The sequence below is a fragment of the Pleurodeles waltl genome, chromosome 1_2 (genome assembly GCF_031143425.1).
Source record: "Pleurodeles waltl isolate 20211129_DDA chromosome 1_2, aPleWal1.hap1.20221129, whole genome shotgun sequence".
In the NCBI taxonomy this organism is placed as follows: Eukaryota; Metazoa; Chordata; class Amphibia; order Caudata; family Salamandridae; genus Pleurodeles; species Pleurodeles waltl.
Window position 1 is genome coordinate 100,555,732 of NC_090437.1, and position 23,155 is coordinate 100,578,886.

The window sequence follows — 23,155 nt, forward strand, 5'->3', positions numbered from 1 at the left end:
GTGACTGCCTGGGACGAAAATATCCGTCCTCTGGAGAAGCACTGCACCTGTAGCCCCCCAGGCCCAAGAGAAACCGACCACTGGTGCAACAACGACCAGCAGGCGGCCCTCACCCGTGCCCGGTCGGTGGCTTGCCTGAGAAGCCCCCTGTACCCTGCCTGCAGCGCCTAAGTGACCCCAGGTCCCTTCACAGGGTTCTATTGAGAACCCAACACCCTGTTTGCGCACTGCACCCAGCCACCCCTGTGCTGCCGAGGGTGGGGTTTTTGTGCCTACGTGGGGTCCCTCCAGTGCCCCCTCAAACGCCCCTGGTCTGCCCTCCGACGATGCAGGTACTTACCTGCAAGCAGACCGGAACCAGAGTACCCCCTGTCTCCACAGGGGCCCACGTTATTTTGGCTCCTGTTTGACCTCTGCACCTAACCGGCCCTGTGTTGCTGGTGCTGGGTGTCTGGGGTTATCTTGGACCCCCAAACGTTCGCTACCTATGCCCCAGAGATTGAACCTGTAAGTTTGTTATTTACCTCAAAAACTGTACTTTACTTAACTCCCCTAGGAACTGTTGAAAATTGCACTATGTCCACTTTTAAAATAGCTTTTTACCATTTTTAAGAAAACTGTGTACATTGTTGATTCCATTTAAAGTTTTAAGTATTACTATGCAAAGTGCCTTTCATTTAATGTGCTTACCTGCTAAATGAATCTTGTGGTTCTAGAAATAAATTAACAAAATAATATGTTTCTACATAAAAACCTATTGATCTGGAGTTAAGTCATTGAGTGTGTGTTTTCACTTATTGCTTGTGAGTGTACAACAAATGCTTAACAATACCCTCTGATTAGCCTAACTGCTCGACCACACTACCACAAATAGAGCATTAGTGTTATCTATTATTGCCTCTATCAAGCCTCTTAGGGAACCCCCGGACTCTGTGCACACTGTATCTCATTTTGATATAGTATATACAGAGCCAGCTTCCTACATTGGTGGATCAGCAGTGGGGTCTAAGACTTTGCATTTGCTGGACTACTCAGCCAATACCTGATCATACGACTACATTCCCAAATTGCCTTTAGAAAACTGATTTTTGAATTTACTATTTTTCCAAATTTTTAAAAGTCCTGCTAGGGCCTTAGGTAAGTCCCAAGTTTAACAGTTAAGTAAAAGTTAGGATTTAGTTACTAAAAGTAGTTTTTAGTTTCTTAAAAATTAATCCCACCTTTAGGAGACATAATGAATGGCTCCGAGGATATAGTGATGGAACTCAACCTCACTTCTTACCCCCGTCTAGGGATGGCAGAGCTAAGGTCCCTCTGTAAGCTAAGAAAGATTAAAACTGGTTCCAACCCTAACAAGGTCAAGCTGTAGGAGCTCTTGGCGGAGTACACCAGGAACCACCCTACTGAGAAGGAAGACCTCCCTTAAGATGGGGAAGAAGTTTGGGATCAGGAGGTAGAACCCCCCCCCCCCCATAACCTAACTAGGAAGACAAGGGATCCAAGACCCCTGTCTCCACACATAGACTCACAGGCTCTGGTTCTTCCACAGAGGAGTCCAGTTCCTCTGTGAACATTGAGGGCAGCCTCAATGAGGAGGACATCCTTTTAGCAAGGATGGCCAAGATATTTGCTTTGAAAAAAAAAGCTCGTAGCTATAGAAATGGAGAGAGCAGAAATGGGCTTCGCGCCCATACATGGTGGCAGCAACATAAATAGGGTCAGAGAGAATACTGACATCCCAAAAATCCCCAAAGGGATTGTTTCAAAATATGAAGAAAGTGATGATATCACCAAATGGTTCACAGCTTTTGAGAGAGATTGTGCAACCAGAAAGTTAAACAGATCTCACTGGGGAGCTCTCCTTTGGGAACTGTTCACTGGTAGCTGAAGGGATAGACTCCACACACTCTCTAATAAGGATGCAGAATCCTATGACCTCAAGAAGGCTACCCTGATTGAGGGCTTTGGATTCTCAACTGAGTACAGAATTAGGTTCAGTGGCACCCACAAAACCTTGAAGCAGTCCTGGGTTGATTGTATTGACTACTCAGTCAAAACACTAGATGGTTGGATGCCAGTTGGCAGTGGAGTGCATGACTATGATGGGCTGTATAATTTATTTATGAAAGAACATCTGTTAAGTAACTGCTTCAATGACAAGTTGCATCAACATCTGGTAGACCTAGGTCCAATTTCTCCCCAAGAATTGGGAAAGAAGGCAGACCACTGGGTCAAGACAAGGGTGACCAAGACTTCCACAGGGGGTGACCAAAAGAAAGGGGTCAGAAAGCCACCCCAGGGGAAGGGTGGTGAGACATCCAAGGACAAAACTAAAGAGTCTTTTCAACGGCCCCAAAAACCTGTTCAGGAGGGTGGGCCCGAGCCTCTTCACAGACCACAAATGGGTATAAGGGTAAAAACTTTGATCCCAAGAAGGCCTGGTGTCACAACAGTAAATAGCATGGACACCAAACTGGAGACAAAGCCTGTCCCAAGAAAAGTCACACAACTTCTACTCCAGTTAGCACAGGAATAGCCAGTCTCCAGGTAGGATCAACATGGTGCCCAGAGCAAATCAGGGTTTACAATGAAGCTACACTAGTCTCTGAGGGTTAGGTGGATATAGCCACACTAGCTGCCTGGCTGCTAACATGCAAAAATACAGGCAGCAGCTCTTGATAAATGGGACAGAGGTAGAAGCCCTGAGTGATACAGGTGCCAGTGTCACCATGGTGACAGAAAAGCTGCTTTCCCCAAGACAGTATTTGGCTGGACAAACATATCCAGTTACCAATACTGACAATGAAACTAAAGTCCATCCCATGGCTATGGTAAATTTGGGATGGGAGGGGTTACTGGCCTGAAATAGGTGGTGGTCTCTTCTGCAATCCCAGTAGACCATTTGCTAGGGAACTCAAAACCCATGCAGCCATGCTGGGTATCCCTGATCTGTACTCTTGTTTTTACACACACCAGAGTAGAGCACAGGGTGAAAAAAGTGTTGAAGCCTGGAATAATGCCCCAACCTTCTAAGAAAAAAGGTAAGAGGACTGGGAGACCAGCCTCTTTACAGCACAAGAAACAGGACCCCTCTTCCCAGGAAGATGTCCTATCCCCTGAGGGAACTGAGTCCATGGAGCTGGAACCTTACCAGGTGGAGCTCTTGGGCCAGGAGGACCCTCAAAGGAACAACTATGCCAGGGACAAAGGACTTGCCCCACTCTTGAAGGCCTGAGACAGCAAGCTGTTGAACAGGAGAAGGGAGATGTTGGTGGCTCGCACAGGGTCTATTGGGAGGATGGACTCCTTTACACGGAGGCAATAGATCCCAAACCTGGTGCCACTAGGTGAGTGGCAGAGCCTCAGGAGTTTAGAGAGTTCATCCTCACATTGGCCCATGAAATCCCCCTAGCTGGGCATTATGGACAAACCCAGACATGGGACAGATTAGTGAACCATTTCTATTGGCACAATATGTCCCAGAAAGTAAGAGAGTTTTGTAGCTCCGGTGTCCCCTGTCAAGCAAGTGGCAAGAAAGGTGGCTACCCAAAGCCCCCCCCTCCATTCTATTTCCAGTGGTGGGGGTCCCCTTTGAAAGGGTTGGTGTGGACATTGTGGGTCCATTTGAAAGTCCCACAGCATCATGCTACCAAATATCCTGACGCAATTCCCCTTAGGTCGACTACTGCCACTGCAGTAGCCAAAGCCCTAATTGGTATTTTTACCAGAGTGGGCTTCCCTAAGGAGGTGGTGTCTGTCAGACGTACAAACTTAATGTCAGCTTACCTCAAACACATGTGGAATGAGTGTAGGGTGACATAAGTTCACCACACCCTATCATCCACAAACCAATGGCCTTGTTGAAAGGTTTAACAAGACATTGAAGGGCATGATCATGGGGCTCCCTGAAGAACTCAGAAGGAGAAGGGATGTCCTCCTGCCATGCTTGTTTTCGCTGACAGAGAGGTGCCAAGAAGGGAGTAGGGTTTTCCCCCTTTGAGCTTCTATTTGGCCATCCTGTAAGAGGACCACTGGCACTTGTTTGAGAAGGCTGGGAGAGACCTCTCTGTGAGCCTGAACAAGATGTGGTGGACTATGTGCTTGGCCTCTGCTCAAGGATGGCTGAGTACATGGAAACGGCATCCAAAAACCTTTAGGCCAGCCAACAACTCCAGAAGTTGTGGTATGGCCAAAAGGCTGCAATAGTTGAATTCCACCAGGGCAGAAAGGCTGGGTTCTGGAACCTGTGGCTCCAAGGGCACTTCAGGACAGATGGTGCGGCCCTTACCCAGTGCTAGAGAAAGAGAGTCAGGTCACTTACTTGGTGGACCTTGGCACTAGCAGGACACCCAAGAGGGTGATCCATGTTAACCGCCTTAAGCTCTATAATGATAGGGCAGATATTACTATGCTGATTGTTACTGATGAGGGTCAGGAAGCAGAGAGTGAACTTCTCCCTCACCCCCTCTCAAATGACCCTAAAGATGAGACAGTAGATGGAGTGGTCTATTCAGACATCCTCTCTGCCCAACAGCAGGCTGACTGTAGGCAAGTCCTGCAGCAGTATGCTGAGCTCTTCTCTTGGACCCCTGGTCAGACATCTATTTACCCATGATGTGCACACTGGAGACAGTTTACCTGTCAAAAACAAAATATTCAGACAGTCTGACCAAGTCAAAGAGAGCATCAAAGTGGAAGTCCACAAGATGCTGGAGTTAGGGGAATAGAGCACTCTGACAGTCACTGGGCTAGCCCAGTGGTCTTGGTCCCAAAACTCATACCAAGGATGGAAATAGAGGAATGAGGTTTTGTGTGGACTACAGAGGACTCAATTCTGTCACTAAGACAGATGCTCACCCCATACCCAGAGCAGATGAATTCATTGATAAGTTAGGTGCAGCCAAATTTCCGAGTACCTTTGACTTAACTGCAGGGTACTGGCAAATTAGAATGGCCCCTGGAGCAAAATAGAAAACAGCATTCTCAACACCTGATGGGCATTATCAGATTATTGTTATACCCTTTGGAATAAAGAATGCCCCTGCCACCTTCCAAAGGTTGGTGAATCAAGTCCTTGTTGGTTTGGAGTCCTTCAGTGTAGCATAGTTTGATGATATCGCTGTCTTTAGTTCCAACTGGCAGTATCACCTGGTCAGCCTGGGGAAGGTTTTGCAGGCCTTGCAAGCAGCAGGCCTCTCTATCAAGGCATCCAAATGCCAGATAGGGCAGGAAACAGTTGTATACTTGGGCCACCTGTTAGGTGGAGGCCAAGTTCAACCTTTACAACCCAAGATCCAGACAATTCTGGACTGGGAAGCTCCAAAAACCCACTCAAGTCAGGGCATTCCTTGGCTTGACTGGGTATTACAGGAGGTTTGCGAAGGGATATCGGGCCATTGTGACCCCTCTCAGAGAACTGACCTCTAAGAAAATGCCTAAGAAGGTAAACTGGACCCTAGACCGTCAAAAGGCCTTTGACACCCTAAAAGAAGCTATGTGCTCAGCACCAGTTCTAAAAGCTCCAGATTATTCTAAGCAATTAATTGTGCAGACAGATGCCTCTGAACATGGGATAGGAGCAGTTCTATCCCAAACCAATAATGATGGCCTTGACCAGCCTGTAAAATTCATTAGCAGGAGGTTACTCCCCAGGGAGTAGCTTTGGAGTGCCATTGAGAGGGAGGCCTTTGCTGTGGTTTGGTCACTGAAAAAGCTTAGACCATACTTGTTTGCTACTCACTTTACTGTTCAAACTGACACAGACCTCTCAGATGACTCATGCAAATGAAAGGAGAGAACCCTAAACTTTTGAGGTGGTCCATATCCCTACAAGGAATTGACTTTGTAGTGGAACATAGACCTGGGACTGCCCATGCCAATGCAGATGGCCTTTCCAGGTTCTTCCACTTAAACAATGAAGACTCTCTTGGGGAAGGTTAGTCTCATCCTTTTTCGTTGGGTGTTTGGTGGCGGTGGGAGGGGGGTTTGTAGGAAAATGCCACTGTTGGCATGGTCACCCCCCATGTTTTGCCTAGTGTTGTTGTCCGCTCTGATTGGAAGTGTGTTGGGACCCTGCTAACCAGGCTCCAGTACCAGAGTTCTTTCCCTAAAACTGTACCTTTATTTCTACATTTGGCACAGCCCTGGCACACAGTCAAGTCCCTTGTAAAAGATACCCATGGCACCAGGGGCCCTGTGGCCAGGGAAGGTCCCTAAGGGCTGCAGCATATTTTATGCAACCCTAAGGGACCCCTCACTCAGTAGATGCACACTGCATAGCAGCTTGTGTGTGCTAGTGGCGAGAAAAGAAAAGTCAACATGACATTTCTGACTGAATGTTGATGTTGTGGTTCCCAAAGGTTCTTGGAAAACGTAGTTTGTGGGTTTTTTTTTTTCTTGAAATAAGGTTAAAAAAGATAAAGCATAATCCTTGCCTCTGGACCGGACATAGAATCCCTGGGAAGCTCTGTTACGAGAGATAGCATTTTGGTTTGTCAACTTTAATTTTACATATGCGAGTTGTTATGTAAAATAACCGGTGAATCTAAGTGTTAATTTAAAATGTTACACTTAAACTGACAATTTTACCTAATTATGTCACTTTTACCTTTGGTTTAGATGTATATAGGGCTCCTGGGTCAGTTCTGTTCTGCTGTTGGTCTGTCTGAGTATCACTGGCACCCCGCCTTAGAACACCACCATACAAGAAAAAGACTATAGGTGGTACATCCTTCTCCTTTCAAGCAGCCAAACTATGGAATTCATTACTCCCAACTATAAGAGCCACAGATAACTTTCTTGTCTTCAGAAAACTACTCAAGAGTTGGCTCTTTCCTTCATAACCACCATATTCAAACAACTATGGACTGCATATGCCCATGTTGATAAATATTTTTTTCAGATTATGTGTATATTTCTAGTTAGGTATAGTTCTTTAGAAAATATGTATCGGTACTATGTCATAACAATCACACACTCTTTAAACCTGTTTGACTAAGTATATTTTACCCATGGTTCTAATTATGTATTGTATGTGCATATGTGTGTGAATTCATGTGTGTGTGTGTGTGTGTGTGTATGTATATATATATGTATGTGTGTGTGTGTGTGTGTGTGTGTGTGTGTGTGTGTGTGTGTGTATATGTTGTTTCTGTGCTTGGCAAGTTCGTAGGTCATTGCATGGCTCCTGGGTGGGTTGTTATACTAGATATCTATGAATTCCTGCTCTCATCTTATCACACTTATCTACCCATCATCATATGTCATGTCGCTATCAAACTATCATCCATTCTCACTCTGACTCATCCCAAATCCTTTCTACTACTTTCATCTCCTAAATAACTCTGCCTAAGCTCTTCCCTCCGCTTTCACATCTAAACTCACCAAACCTCACTACTACCGTGACCTCCCACACAACCCTACTAAATTCTCCTGCATTTATCTCACCCTGCTACTATGCTCTCCCTTCCACATACTCTTCCCTCCTCCATCCCCCTTTACTCATCCCAAGCCTTTGGGTTGAGTAAATTAAGGATATACCCCCAATTAACACTTCTGGATTTCTTTGCTCCTCCACCCGTCCATTACTCCAGTCAATCTAACTAACAAGCTATCATATCCGCGGCTCAAATTAACTCATAATAATACTAAAACTGTACTCATTATTTCCCGACACTAATCCATCACTAATTCTTGTTTGGTTCCAGAGTTGTGTGCTACTCACCGAAGAGCACTTTCGACGCCTCGTCAGGGGTAGTAAGCACTATATAAATATGATTACAATACAATACAATTTAAACTCTGCTTTCATCCATTACAGGGAGCAGCATGGGGTAAATATTCAGTCCAGATCGGTCACTGGCTCGCTTGCCCTCTATATGAAAGCATTTTTTGAACACATGCAGATCCACCTGAAAATAAGTGTACGCCAGTGTCAGGGCTGATTACCCCAGTCCTTAAGTTTTCAATTTTTTCGTTTATTTTCCCACTTCATTTCTTTGCTTCTCCTCTTTTTATTTTAATGTTTCTTATGAGCATGCTACAGCTCTTCAGGCAGTGCTCATGGGTCACACTTGCTGGCTGATCACTTCAAGTGGCAATTTCCTCAAAGCAAGAAGACCATTAAAAAATGCTGCTGTCCATAATGTAGCAGTGTTTTACCATTCCAATATGGCCAACAAAATTGTTTCAAATATGGCGTCCATGATATATATTTAACTAAGATACAATACTAATGCAAGATGGATGCCTGCTGCTACATTTAGTTTTGTTATTGCAAGCATGTGCCCCCATGTTTATACAGCAGCATGTTTTCTTTTTCTATCTGAATTCTTTTCATTTATCTTGCATACATTCTTGAGTTTGTGTGTGTTTTATTGTGGTTGGTAAAGAGGGTGAAAGCAAGAATTAGTCGGTGGTCAGACAAATGGATAAGTGAGTGCAAAGATGAGTGACGGAGTCCATGACGGAGTTCATGTATTATGACTTATTGAGTGCCTAAACCCACCAATGACAACAAAGGCACTTTCATTCATAGTCAGATCTATTGGCATTACAAATGTGTGTTAACAAATATGGCTCTGCTCTGCTCTCTCCTCCTTGGGCAATGCAGCTCAGCAGCTTTTTTTGCTGATCTGCGCTACGCTAAATATATTAAATCTCCCCGTTAGTGTGAATGCCTGGCCTGTCCAGGCTAAATCCTCACAATCCGAGCCAGCTGGTGGCAAATAAGTTGAAAACAATGTGTAATTTCTCCTTACTTCACCTTTTCTACCATAAGCCTCTCTTAACCATACCATTTCTACCTATTTTTGTACCTTTATCCTCTCTCTCTACCTCATCCCGCTCTCAATCTACCCAACAAACCTCACTCGATTTCATTTCCCTATGCCTCTCTCATGATCTTCCTCATTCCTCCATCACTACATGCCTACATCTATATCTATCACTCTCGCTTCCCTCATTACCTCAACACTCTACCTCATCCCTCTCTGTACCTCAGTGATCATTTTTCCATCTGGCCCCCTGTACCACTACTTCACTTCTCAAACAACCTCATTCCTCGCCCTTCTTAGTCCTTTCTCACCTGTCTCATATACAGTTTTATCTCACATCTCGCTCACCACACAAACTCTTTCTTCCCTACCACCATCTCTCTTAAGAGACAGCCTCACCACCTCCCCTTTCACTCATTCCACCTCTGTTCCCTTTCTCTCACCTGTTTAAATATCTTGCGTCCATCTGGCTACCCAGTTTCCTCTACCTCTTTTCTCTCGATCATCAAATCCTCTCTGTCCCTCCCAACCTCACACAAACATATTTCTCTCTAAACTTTTTTCTCCATTTCAGCTTACCGCCTCTACCTCAACTATTTCTCTCAATCTCTTCGTCTTTACCTCACCATCGCTTCCTCTTTCAACTGTCTACCTATGTATAACCTGATCTTCCTTTCGTCGTTTCACAGATTGCACCCAACTTCCTCTTTGTACTCTATACTATTCCTTCTAACCCTCACCCTCCATTTCTCTCTTCTCTGCTACTCTCTCTACCTAGCCTGTTTTTCTTAAACTCTTCTCACTTTTCCCTATAGTGCATCTCTTTGTTTTTCCTCAAGTCTGTCTACCTGTAGCTGACTCAACCTCTAACTCACCTCTTTTTCTGCATGTCTTTCTACCTCACCCCTTGGAATACAGTACTCCTATCAAATTCTATATTCCTTTACCCCATCTCTACCTCGGAATCACACTCTGAAACCTTTCATATCTCTCTACCTCTCTTTTTCTGCCATCTTCCTTTTCCTATTGCTCTTTAGTTTTGCTTCTTGCTATCTAAACATTCTCAATGTACTCAGTTCAGATATAATTCTAGACCATCTTGATCTCTACATCCCTTGCTGTGCTCACTACATTATTCAATTTATGTCTCTGACCATCTCATGTATCCTACCTATCCCACTTCTTGTCCTCAGCAAGGTAACAGTGAACTAGTTAGAGAATCCACACACATAAGGGGGAGAAACAAGACAAAGTAGGGGAATAAAATTTGCAGAACGTTATTCAATTTTGACCAGTACAAAATTGAAAATCATTAGAGCAGCACTTTGATTTTCACTGTTGCTGCAAGAATGGCAGTAATGAAGGAGGGATATACTCGTAATTACAAACATTGAGCAACTAAAGCTACCATTTAAAGTGCTATGTGCATATGTTACTATGAATATTATGCACTAGTCCACTAACCATCTACTAAGTCATTCTTACCAAGTTTTTTTCTAGACTTGGAGTAAAAGGCTAATTTGACACAGAATTTCACATAAAATGTTGTTGCAAGTAACTAAAATTAGATCCTTGTACAAGCTTTCTTTTGGTACTACTTGACTGGTGGATACCAGGCAACTAACGTTTTTGGTGGCTTTTGCGTGTCCCCATTTATGAAGGTTTACTTATAACTCACTATTATTTGTCATCGCAAGGGATTTAATGAGACGCAGCGGGGTTATAAATTTAAAGTTGTCCCAATCAAGGGGCCCTAAAATATATATTGCCTCGGGCCCTACAAATCCTTATGTCACTGAAGCTCTGTAAATCAGCTGGGGCTACTATTCGTCAGATCTCACTCAAGGGATATGCTGGCCAATATCCTCAAACCTTGCTTGAAACCGCAATTTTACTTGGCTCAGATTTCAATTACCCTACAAAGAAATAACTTCCTCAACAGCACCCTGTACCACCTTTTGTCACCTTCACATGATCCTCACACTTCTCACTACCCATCACTGAAATGCCCTTGCCTTTGATGTTGCCCTTACTGCACGGACTACTGCGATGGAGACTACAGTGGTATCCCTTGCACACTCTAAACACCTAAAAACGGTGATTCTAGCCTGTGTCGCTGCTAACAAAGAATTGATTGAAATTATTAGCTGCCTATTAAATGTCCAAATTCAAAGTCATATGCTTTGCTCATGAGAGCTTACTCCGAAACACACCTGAGTACCTATAGTTGAAACCACCTATCAGTTTCTTATTATGTGCAAGGGGAAAGTGAGGATAAAAAAATCTAAGTCTAGAGCAGAAAAAGTAATCAAAGTTACAGGTCAATAGAGAAAAGGAAAAAAGAGGTTTGCTGGGATGGAGCAAAATTAGTACCATGACATGCATTTTATTTCTGTGTCTTGTATCTTTATTGTCCATTAAGGTAATAAGTGACATTATTCTCTAAGACACTTTTCACCTTTGGTAGCTATCATGTATGAAACTGTGCTTGCCATGAATGTGAACGTCATGACTTATCACAGTGGCAGGTGAAACATTCACACTGCCCTCCCCCTTGTGATCACTTGTGCACATGATAAACACTTTGACAGATTCTACCTCAACCATGAGTTTTACTTCAATATTCTCGAATTGCTCTGATCAGATCACTTGACCAGCTCCCTAAAGTCACCATTCTAAAAACGTTTGTCGTTCCCCACTTTGATAGTTTGAGAAAATGTTCTACCTGCTTCACTTACACCTTCACTTATTTCTAGACAAAATTGGAAACATTGAGAAATGTACATCTTCCACCCGCGTTTAGTGCTCCTTCTTCCTCCACCATATATATGAGCATTTTGACTCAACTTACAAACTTTATAAAGAATATGCAAAGAGAATAATTAGGTGGAGAGATTCTATTTAACGTTTCAAACCGACTATGAAAAGAAGTAGTGATGATACAGAAACAATATGAAAACACTAAGATGTTCTCAACAATAGCAAAGAATATAAAGTCAATACGTTAAGCGAGTCAGCTAAAGATGAACATTCATGCTACAGGTCACACATCCCTAGTACCTCTTACTTCAATGTCCAAGGTTGCAAAAGGAAGAAAATACTATTTAAGGTCACAGCAAGCATTTCAGGCCTTGCACAGTTCACACTTCTTACTAAATGTCATTAGGCAATATCAACGATAGGCACAGATGAGCAGTTAGGGCTTCCTTCTGGTGCTCATCCACTACAGGCCCAGCCTGCCAGGATTGTCACCAGGAGCATTTATTCTCCACGTGGACACTGGAGGGGCCAGGGTGGCAGGTGCTACCTTTACCAATGTCTTTAACAAGCTTTTTCTCCATTGCTGGGACACATATATTGCAACAACAAGTTATTTGAAATAACATCCGACAGAGAATTGTGAAGGAAGAAAAGACCGGGAACTAGTAATGATTCAACGTTTTACACTTATCGTCTTAACTGGCAAATGTACATTTTGTGAAATTATATTAAAAAAGAACAACCGGGGTTATATGCTCCCTGAATAGGCATTGTTTCATTAACAGATATTCGTAAAAATATTGTGTAGGAGGCTGGACTGGCTTGTAGTGAGTACCAAGGGGTACTTACACCTTGCACCAGGCCCAGGTATCCCTTATTAGTGTAGAGGGGTGTCTAGCAGCTTAGGCTGATAGAAAAGGTAGCTTAGCAGAGCAGCTTAGGCTGAACTAGGAGACGAGTGAAGCTCCTACAGTACCACTAGTGTACCTTGCACAATATCATAAGAAAACACAATACACAGATATACTAAAAATAAAGGTACTTTATTTTTATGACAATATGCCAAAAGTATCTCAGTGAGTACCCTCAGTATGAGGATAGCAAATATACACAAGATATATGTACACAATACCAAAATATGCAGTAATAGCAATAGAAAACAGTGCAAACAATGTATAGTCACAATAGAATGCAATGGGGGCACATAGGGATAGGGGCAACACAAACCATATACTCCAAAAGTGGAATGCGAACCACGAATGGACCCCAAACCTATGTGACCTTGTAGAGGGTCGCTGGGACTGTAAGACAACAGTGAGGGTTAGAAAAATAGCCCACCCCAAGACCCTGAAAAGTGGGTGCAAAGTGCACCTAAGTTCCCCAAAGAGCACAGAAGTCATGATAGGGGAATTCTGCAGGAAAGACCAACACCAGCAATGCAACAACAATGGATTTCCAGACGAGAGTACCTGTGGAACAAGGGGACCAAGTCCAAAACGATCAAGGCGGGAGTGGGCAGATGCCCAGGAAATGCCAGCTGTGGATGCAAAGAAGCTGCCACCGGATGGTAGAAGCTGAGGATTCTGCACGAACAACAAGGGCTAGAAACTTCCCCTTTGGAGGATGGATGTCCCACGTCGTGAAGAGTCGTGCAGAAGTGTTTTCCCGCAGAAAGACCGCAAACAAGCCTTGCTAGCTGCAAGGGTCGTGGTTAGGGTTTTTGGATGCTGCTGTGGCCCAGGAGGGACCAGGATGTCGCCAACCGCGTGAGGAGACAGAGGTGGCGCCCAGCAAGAGGAGCCCACTCAGAAGCAAGCAGCACCCGCAGAAGTGCCGGAACAGGCACTACGAAGTGGAGTGAATCGGTGCTCACCCGAAGTTGCACAAGAGAGTCCCACGCCGCCAGAGGACAACTCAGGAGGTCGTGCAATGCAGGTTAGAGTGCTGGGGACCCAAGCTTGGCTGTGCACGAAGGAAATCCTCGGTGAGTGCACAGGAGCCGGAGTAGCTGCAAAACACGCGGTTCCCAGCAATGCAGTCTGGCGTGGGGAGGCAAGGACTTACCTCCACCAAACTTGGACTGAAGAGTCACTGGACTGTGGGAGTCACTTGGGCAGAGTTGCTGAGTTCAAGGGACCTCGCTTGTCGTGCTGAGAGGAGACCCAGAGGACGGGTTATGCAGTTCTTTGGTGCCTGCGGTTGCAGGGGGAAGATTCCGTCGACCCACGGGAGATTTCTTCGGAGCTTCTAGTGCAGAGAGGAGGCAGACTACCCCCACAGCATGCACCACCAGGAAAACAGTCGAGAAGGCGGCTGGATCAGCGTTACAGTGTCGCAGTAGTCGTTGTTGCTACTTTGTTGCAGTTTTGCAGGCTTCCAGCGCGGTCAGCAGTCGATTCCTTGGCAGAAGGTGAAGAGAGAGATGCAGAGGAACTCTGATGAGCTCTTGCATTCGTTATCTAAGGAATTCCCCAAAGCAGAGACCCTAAATAGCCAGAAAATGAGGTTTGGCTACTTAGGAGAGAGGATAGGCTAGCAACACCTGAAGGAGCCTATCAGAAGGAGTCTCTGACGTCACCTGCTGGCCAGTTCAGTGTGCCAGCAGCACCTCTGTTTCCAAGATGGCAGAGGTCTGGAGCACACTGGAGGAGCTTTGGGCACCTCCCAGGGGAGGTGCAGGTCAGGGGAGTGGTCACTCCCCTTTCCTTTGTCCAGTTTCGCGCCAGAGCAGGGCTGGGGGATCCCTGAACCGGTGTAGACTGGCTTATGCAGAGATGGGCACCATCTGTGCCCATCAAAGCATTTCCAGAGGCTGGGGGAGGCTACTCCTCCCCAGCCCTGACACCTTATTCCAAAGGGTGAGGGTGTAACACCCTCTCTCTGAGGAAGTCCTTTGTTCTGCCTTCCTGGGCCAAGCCTGGCTGGACCCCAGGAGGGCAGAAACCTGTCTGAGGGGTTGGCAGCAGCTGCAGTGAAACCCCGGGAAAGGCAGTTTGGCAGTACCCGGGTCTGTGCTAGAGACCCGGGGAATCATGGGATTGTCTCCCCAATACCAGGATGGCATTGTTGGGGCAATTCCATGATCTTAGACATGTTACATGGCCATATTCGGAGTTACCATTGTGAAGCTACACATAGGTAGTGACCTATATGTAGTGCACGCGTGTAATGGTGTCCCCGCACTCACAAAGTCCGGGGAATTGGCCCTGAACAATGTGGGGGCACCTTGGCTAGTGCCAGGGTGCCCACACACTAAGTAACTTAGCACCCAACCTTTACCAGGTAAAGGTTAGACATATAGGTGACTTATAAGTTACTTAAGTGCAGTGTAAAATGGCTGTGAAATACCGTGGACGTTATTTCACTCAGGCTGCAGTGGCAGGCCTGTGTAAGAATTGTCAGAGCTCCCTATGGGTGGCAAAACAAATGCCGCAGCCATAGGGATCTCCTGGAACCCCAATACCCTGGGTACCTCAGTACCATATACTAGGGAATTATAAGGGTGTTCCAGTATGCCAATGTAAATTGGTAAAATTGGTCACTAGCCTGTTAGTGACAATTTGGAAAGAAATGAGAGAGCATAACCACTGAGGTTCTGATTAGCAGAGCCTCAGTGAGACAGTTAGTCATAACACAGGTAACACATACAGGGCACACTTATGAGCACTGGGGCCCTGGCTGGCAGGGTCCCAGTGACACATACAACTAAAACAACATATATACAGTGAAATATGGGGGTAACATGCCAGGCAAGATGTTACTTTCCTACATATTGTTACAAAATACAGATTAGTATAGTTGCTATTTATTTTAAATTCTCCATTGAATTCACAAACTTCTTTACATACTTTTTCAGTGAATTCATAGAAATGAAAAAAATAGATTAAATTAATCAACATACTTAGCAAATTTCACAGTTGTTGCGTTTCGGGGGACAAATCCAGTATGGAACTGTATCTGGAACATCTTCATTGAAGCCATCTATTGATACAATCCAAAAGAAAAGTCAGTTGAAGCAGAACTGTATATGAAATATAGACCCTGATTAACGGTTTCTTTGGGCATAGAGATTCAGAATTTCTCAAGGATGTAATCTGATTGTACCAAATCAACACAATCATACTGACATTTTTTACATGCATTCATAAAGTAGAGATTGGAACTTATCTCCTGCACCAATTTATAATCATTTCACTAATTCTTCACTAATTCTTCCTGAGGATTTTACTAAAAGCAGCAAGGTAAAGATGGAGATCAAGAAAAGCTAGAACAAGGAATATTGTCAATGTCTTATGGTACAACTTCACTGTTTTGCAATTATGGATAAACTGGTTCTCTATTAAAATGTAAAATCAAAACAATGTTTACACCAATAATGTATTCCGTATTCACGGGTTTAAAGATGGTGAAAACCAGAGTGCTAAACTTATTGTTGGTGCAAAACCGTGTCAGTTTGGCAATCCTAGTGTTTATATGAAGTTAATGGACAATCACAAAAGATTTTTGATACAACCATCCAGAAAGAAATGTTTTTATGTGGGTTAAGTGAAGCACACATGGAGACAATTTCATGAAAGTGCCCTATCATGGTACTAAACATTTGGCACTAGTTGGGCTCTTCCCCGTTGTTGCATTAATGCCAGCTTGGAGACCGATTATGTAGGACACGGGTTAAATCTCTTCAGGAAGTAAGAAGGTGACATGTAAGTGACAGAAAGCTTAGAATGAGTCTGGTATTTATCTGAATCAATGATCTGGATAAAAATGGGTACTTTGTGCAGCAGAGCTCAGAGAGACTGGGTATTATCAAAAGATATCTATGAATTAATTTCAAGATAAATATAAAACCTGAGTAAATCTGAATATTATCAGCAGTGAAGCAAGAAGTGAACGAGTTTTTGAACAGCAGCAGAACATGTTCAGATATTATTTAGAACAAATTTCTTAAAGCATCTGTGTCATCAGAAGCAGAGCTATGAGTAAGTTCGAAAAAAAGTTACTTACCTTCGGTAACACATTATCTGGTAGAGACTATCTAGCTGCAGATTCCTTACCTTTGAATTCCCTGGCGTCCGCTTTGAATCCAGAATCTTTTTGCTGAGCAGTACCCTGCACGCACCGTCAGGTGCCGTTGTTCAAGTCCGCAAGGGGTCGCTCGTCTCCGCGTGGATTCGTCAGCGTCGTAGGAGCCATCTGTGATGTCACAGTAACCTATAAAGACACCACCCTGGCGCGCGTACGTCAGTTCTTTATCCACAACACTTCCACGCCAGAAGCCAAGTCATGGATAAAACCAACATCTGTCTGCAAAACTAGGGCTCTGAAAAGGGTCAACCCTAACCCTACTAGACATATCCGCAGAGCGGGGAGGCATGGGTGAGTGTAAGGAATCTGCAGCTAGATAGAGTCTCAATCAGATAATGCGTTACCGAATGTAAGTAACTTATTCATCTGATGTAGACTTCTAGCTGCAGATTCCTAACCTTTGAATAGATACCCAAGCCATAACCTCCTGGCAGTTGGCTGCAGATACTACTCCTTACACTAAAATGTTCTTTAGGACTGCACGGGCAAAGTGCCCGTCTCTTCGTACCTGACTGTCCAGACAGTAATGTTTGCAAAAGTGTGCAAACGCCCACGTTGCCACCTAACAGATCTCCAGAACTGGTACACCTCGAGCCAGCGCAGTAATAGCAGCTTTGCCCCTGGGTGAATGAGCCCACAATCCCTCAGGAGGCTGCTTCCTGGCCAATGTGTCGCAGATATTGATGCAGAGAATGACCCAGCGTGAAATGGTTCGCTTCTGCACTGCCCAACACTTCTTTGCTCCAACGTACCCCACAAACAGTTGGTCATACACCCGGAACTCTTGTGCGGTCAAGGTAGAACAACAACACTCTTTTTGGGTCCAGTCAATGGAGTTGCTCCTCTTCTTTAGAGGGATGTGGTGGAGCAAAGAAGGTGGGCAGGTTGATGTTCTGACCCAGATTAAATGAGGTCACCACCTTGGGGAGGAAAGAGGCACAGGTTCTGAGAACCACCTTGTCAGGATGGATAGTGAGATACAGTGGCTCTGATGACAGGGCTTGCATCTTACTCACCCTCCTGGCATCTGTTATTGCCACTAAGAAGGCTGACTTGATGGTGAGGAGCCGGAGGGGACAGTTATGCAAAGGCTCGAAAGGAGCACACATAAGAAATGTGAGGACAAGATTTATGTCCCACTGAGGCATAATAAAGGGCATAGAGGGAAATATATGTGCAAGCCCTTTGAGGAGTCTATGTACAATGGGAGATTACTCAGAGAAGGCTGATCAGGCAGCTGAAGAAATGCCGATAAGGCAGAAAGATTGTGCTTGAGAGTCCTCAAGGCAGAAACCTGCTGGGCTAGAGAAAGAATGAAGAGAAGACTTTCACAAAGAGAAGCAGAAAGAGGGTCAATAGACCTTTCTGAACAATAGCATACAAAGCGTTTCCAACAGAAGGGGTATACCGTTTTAGTGGAGGCATGCCTGGCTGCTAAAATAAGTCTACAGACTTCAGGAGGAAGGTCAAAAGCCATCAACTGCCCCCGCTCAATCTCTGCGCATGAAGGCACAGAGTTGACAGGTTCGGGTGGGGAACCTTACCCTGCTGCTGCAACAGAAGATCCTTTTGAAAGGGCAGCCTGATCGGAGGATTGATGCTCATTTTGAGTACCTCGGGATACCAGACTCTCCATGCCCAATCCAGAGCCACTAAGATTACTTGGGCCCGGTCGTTCTTGATGTTCTTGAGAACTCTGGGCAGAAGTGGTATGGGTGGAAAAGCGTATAGAAGGTCTGAATTCCACTCGCAATGAAAAGCGTCACCGAGCGATTGCTGCCTTGGAAACTCAACGCACAATACTGCTGACATTGCGCATTCTCTGTGGAGGCAAACAGATCTAACCAAGGCTCTCCCCACTGATGAGAGTTCTTGCATCACCTCCGGAAGGAGATACCACTTGTGATCCGCTGGGCATCTACGGCTGACTTCGCCTGCCCTGGCGTTCAGAGAACCTTCCAGGTTTTGAACCTCCAGGGTTATACCCTGCTGTTCCAGCCATGTCCAGAGATGCAGAGCCTCTTGACAAAGGGTCTACGACTCCACACTGCCCTGCTTGTTGCAGTACCACATTGTGGTGGTGTTGTCCATGAATACCTGCACTACTTTCTGTAGGACGCTGGCTCTGTATATACTATATCAAAGTGAGATATGGTGTGCACAGAGTCCTGGGGATCCCCAGAGGCTTGACAGAGGGAACAATAGATAATACTAATGCTCTATTTGTGGTAGTGTGGTCGAGAAGTTATGCTTATCAAAGGGTAGTGTTAAGCATTTGTTGTACACACACAAGCAATAGAAGGCACACACTCAATGACTTAACTCCAGACCAATAGGTTTTTGTATAGAAAAATATTGTTTTGTTGCTTTATTACTAGAACCACAAGACTCAGCTGAGAAGTAACTACTCTTGCAGGTAAGTACTTAGCATAGTAATGAATTTAACTGTTTCACTGTAGTCAAGTATGAAAACAGAGAATATCTATTTTAAAAGTGGACACTGCATTTTCAGAACAGTTCCTGGGGGAAGAAAATAAAGTACAGTTTTAGAGGTAAGTACACAACTTACAGTTCCAGTCTCCGGGTTATAGGTAGTCTGCCGTTGGGGGTTCAAGTTAACCCCAAACAACCACCACCCACCAACACGGGGCCGGCCGGGTGCAGAAGTCAAAGTTGAGCAATTTTAACGTGGGCTCCTATGGAGACAGGGGGTACTCGGAATTCGGTCTACCAGCAGGTAAGTACCCACGGGTCGGAGGGCAGTCTGGGGGGGGTGGGGGGGGAGGGTATAGGGTGATGGGGGGGTAGGGGGGGAGAGAGATTAGAGGAGCTCTGGAGGGGCCCCAAATAGGCACCAATCCCACACCATCAGCGGCACTGGGGCGGCTGGATGCAGGGTGCAAACAGGGCATCAGGTTTCCAATGAAACTCTGAGGAGACCCCGGGGGTCACTCAGGCACTGCAGACGAAGGCGAAGGGGGTGTCGCGGGCACACCACCGGTCGGTCAGGAAAGAGGGCCACTTTTTGATCGCTGTTGCACCGGGTGTCGATATCTCCCAGGCCTGGGGGCTGTGGGTGCAGTGGGTCCTTTGGCATTGGTTATCTTCGTCCAGGGCAGTCACAGTCAGGGGGGTCCTCGGGATTCCCTCTGCAGGCGTCATCATGGAGGGGTGGAGAGGTCAACCCAGGGTGGTCATTAGGTCGTCGTCACCTGGGGGTCCTCTCTGGTCGGTTGGGCCACATGGACTCAGGCCGTGGGCTTCGGGTGCACAGTCGTAAGGACTTCTGGACTGAGGAGGGAGTCCTTTAGAAGAAGTTTCTTCTCTTCTTTTGGACAGGGCCGCTGTCCTCAGGAGTTTCTAGATCCTCTGTGATTTAGGCAGTCCACTGGAGGTTTTTCAGAGGTCGCTGGACCTGCAGGATGCGCTGGTTTTCTTTTGCAGGTTCTTTGAAGCAGGAGACAGGCCGGTAGGGCTGGGGCCAAGTCAGTTGTTGTCGCCTCCTCTTCTCTGCTGAGTTTTCAGCTCAGCAGTCCTTCTTTCTTGAGGTCAGGAATCTGGTGAGCTGGGTTCAGGGAAGCCCTTAAATATAAGATTTAGGGATGTTACAGGGGTCAGAGGGTAGTAGCCAGTGTCTATTGTCCCTGAGGGTGGCTACACCCTCCTTGTGTCCACTCCCTTTGAGGAGGGAGGCACATTCCTATCCCTATTGGTCCCAGTCCTCCAAACCAAGATGGAGGATTATGCAGGGGTCACTTCAGCCCTGTACAACTTAGGGATGGCCCCAAGCCGAAGTGGTCTCCTCCTTCTTTTTCTTACGTTTCCCGCCCAAGTGGCCTCCAAAAGTGGGCGCTTGTCCGGGCAGCTCCACTAGCTGGAGTGCCCTGGGGCATTCTAACACGAAGCTTGAACCTTTGAGGCTTACAGACAGGTGTTACAGTTCCTGCAGAGGAGAGGTGTGAAGCACCTCCACCCAGAGCAGGCTTTGACTCTGGCCCCAGAGCACAAAGGCTCTCACCCCAGGGGGTCAGAAACTCATCTCTTAGGGGCAGGCTGGCATAGTCCAGTCATTCCTACACTACAGGATTGGGTAAAATACAGGGGTCATCTCTAAGATGCCCATTGTGTGCATTTTTTTAATAAACCCAGCTGTGCATCAGTGGGAGTTTATTGTGCTGAGACGTTTGATATCAAACGTCCCAGTATTCAGTGAAACCATTACAATGACAAACTCCCAGACCATATACTTAATATGGCCACACTGTACTTACAATGCCTAAGAATTGACTTAAACACTGTAGGGGCATATTGCTCATGCAGCTATGCCCTCACCTGTGGTATAGTGCACCCTGCCTTAGTGCTCTAAGGCCTGCTAGAGGGGTCACTTACCTATGCCACAGGCAGTGTTTTGAGAGCATGGCACCCTGAGAGGGATGCCATGTCGACTATGCCTTTTTTTCCCCACCAATACACACAATCTACAATGGCAGTGTGCATGTGTTAGGTGAGGGGTCCGTTAGGGTGGTACAACACTTGCTGCAGCCCTTAGGGACATTCCCTGGCTGCCAAGATCACACTGTAGGAAAGTAGCACCCTTCTAGCATATTTACCCCGAATTTTTGCCTTGTGTCAGTGTGTTTAGACTGTAGTACACTGGGATCCTGCAAACCCAGACCCCAGTGTCGGTGCTCTCTCCACTAAATTTAGTTGTTGGGTAACTTTTACACCCCACATTGGCATACTGGTGAACCCATGTAAGTCCCTAGTATATGGTACTTAGGTACCCAGGGCACTGCCCTGGGGATATGATTTGGGCCCCTCGAACCTTTAAGTATTTGGGCATACAGGTGTTTCACGACAGGGCAGACTTGCGCGAGGGTAACCTGGGCAGAGCTCTACGATCTCTAAAGTCCTCAGTGGGGTTCTGGCGGTCGCTGAAATTAACGATAATGGCCAGAGTAGCATTGTCCAAAATGGTCATGCTGCCCCGGCTTCTATACTACTTCGCTAACCTGCCCCTTCTGATTCCAACAGCGTGGTTTCGTGAACTAAACACCCTACTCAGGGAACTTATATGGGATGATGGCCGTAGACGCACCTCGCTCCAGATACTATGCAGGCCAACTAACAAGGGGGGTCTAGGAGCACCAGATTTTGAAGCCTACTACCTGGCATCCCAGCTGCAATGGGTTGCCGGGTGGCTCACAGGTAAGGGTCACCTGGAGAGATACGCCGACCAAGTAGTGGAGGACATAAATCAGTTCATTGCTCGAATGACAAATAGGAAGCTTAATCCCCACATGCACAGCCTGATGACAAAAGTGGCGTCAGCATGTTGGAAGAGGTGCGTGAAAAGGGATGGCACTGTCCCCCCGTACTCTCCGGCCCTACCCCTGGCGGTACTTACGATCGAGGCTGGTGAGAGGAACCTGGGAGGCATGAGCCTCGGAACCTGGAGAAGAGCAGGAATAGAAACGGTGGGAGACCTGTTTCAGGAGGGAGTGTTGAGGTCTTTCACTAATCTTGTTGACAGTGGAGTCTCCCCGGGTCAGTTCCTTATGTATCATAAACTGATACATGTGCTGAAAACGCACTGGATCACGGTCAATGCGGAACCAGCTACCCACAGGGTGCTGCATCTCCTATTGACGTCAGGAGACGAGTCCCATCTGATATCTAAATTATACCGAGTTCAAGTTGAGGATGCACTAGATTCCCTGCGGCCACTGAGAGAGAGATGGGGGAGGACAGTCGGTAGGGAACCGTCAGATGCAGAATGGAACAGAGCTTTGGCTTACCCCCGGACCGTAGCTCGCAGCACGCGCCTGAGATATATACAATATAATTACCTCCACAGAACGTACCTCACCCCACATCGGCTAACAGTAATCTATGGGGGAGTTCCTAGGGTGTGCCCCAGATGTAAAAATGTAGACGCAAATTTTGACCACATGGTATGGACCTGTCCAGAAATCCAACTGGGGTGGGAAGAGGTGATGTCCGACCTATCGAGACTCCTTAATATGAACCTGACTCCAACCCCTGACAGATGTTTGATGGGCTTTGGGAATGGGTTGCCGCGGGGAAGAGTGGAGACCCGATTTCTGAGTCTGGCACTGGTATTATATAGGAGACAGATCACAAAGAACTGGAAGGCACAGTTTCGGCCCCCCCGGGTTGGGTGGAGACAAGACGTTACAACATGGGCTAGAGCCGAACTCCAGGTCCTGAAGAGCGAGGAGGGGAGGGGACTGCGTCGCCACCCTATAGCACAGAAATGGGAAGTAGCAATGACAAGCTGGGACAATATATTGAGAACAGCGGACGCAGACACTCCAACAGGAGTGGAGACTGGATAAACATAGGAAGGGAGGAAATGTTGCCTCGCCCTCTAGGACATAAGGGAAGACACGATAAGGCCGAGATTGAACAAAAGGTGGACAACAGGGGACCGAGCCCATGACATTGGTTAACAGACAGGCTGAACCCGGTAGACGCCCCACCCACCTGAAACCAAACAAGTCTATGAGTAATGA

General features: G+C 46.1%; 1 protein-coding gene across 1 annotated transcript in view; it reads right to left on the reverse strand.

Annotated features, from left to right (window-relative positions):
* Window positions 1–23,155, reverse strand: part of GAK (cyclin G associated kinase) — a 1,188,967-nt gene that overhangs the window by 505,788 nt on the left and 660,024 nt on the right. Inside the window, exon 18 of the mRNA XM_069236701.1 lies at window positions 15,436–15,515. Coding sequence (XP_069092802.1) covers window positions 15,436–15,515 — 80 coding nt within the window. The remainder of the gene's footprint in view (window positions 1–15,435; window positions 15,516–23,155) is intronic.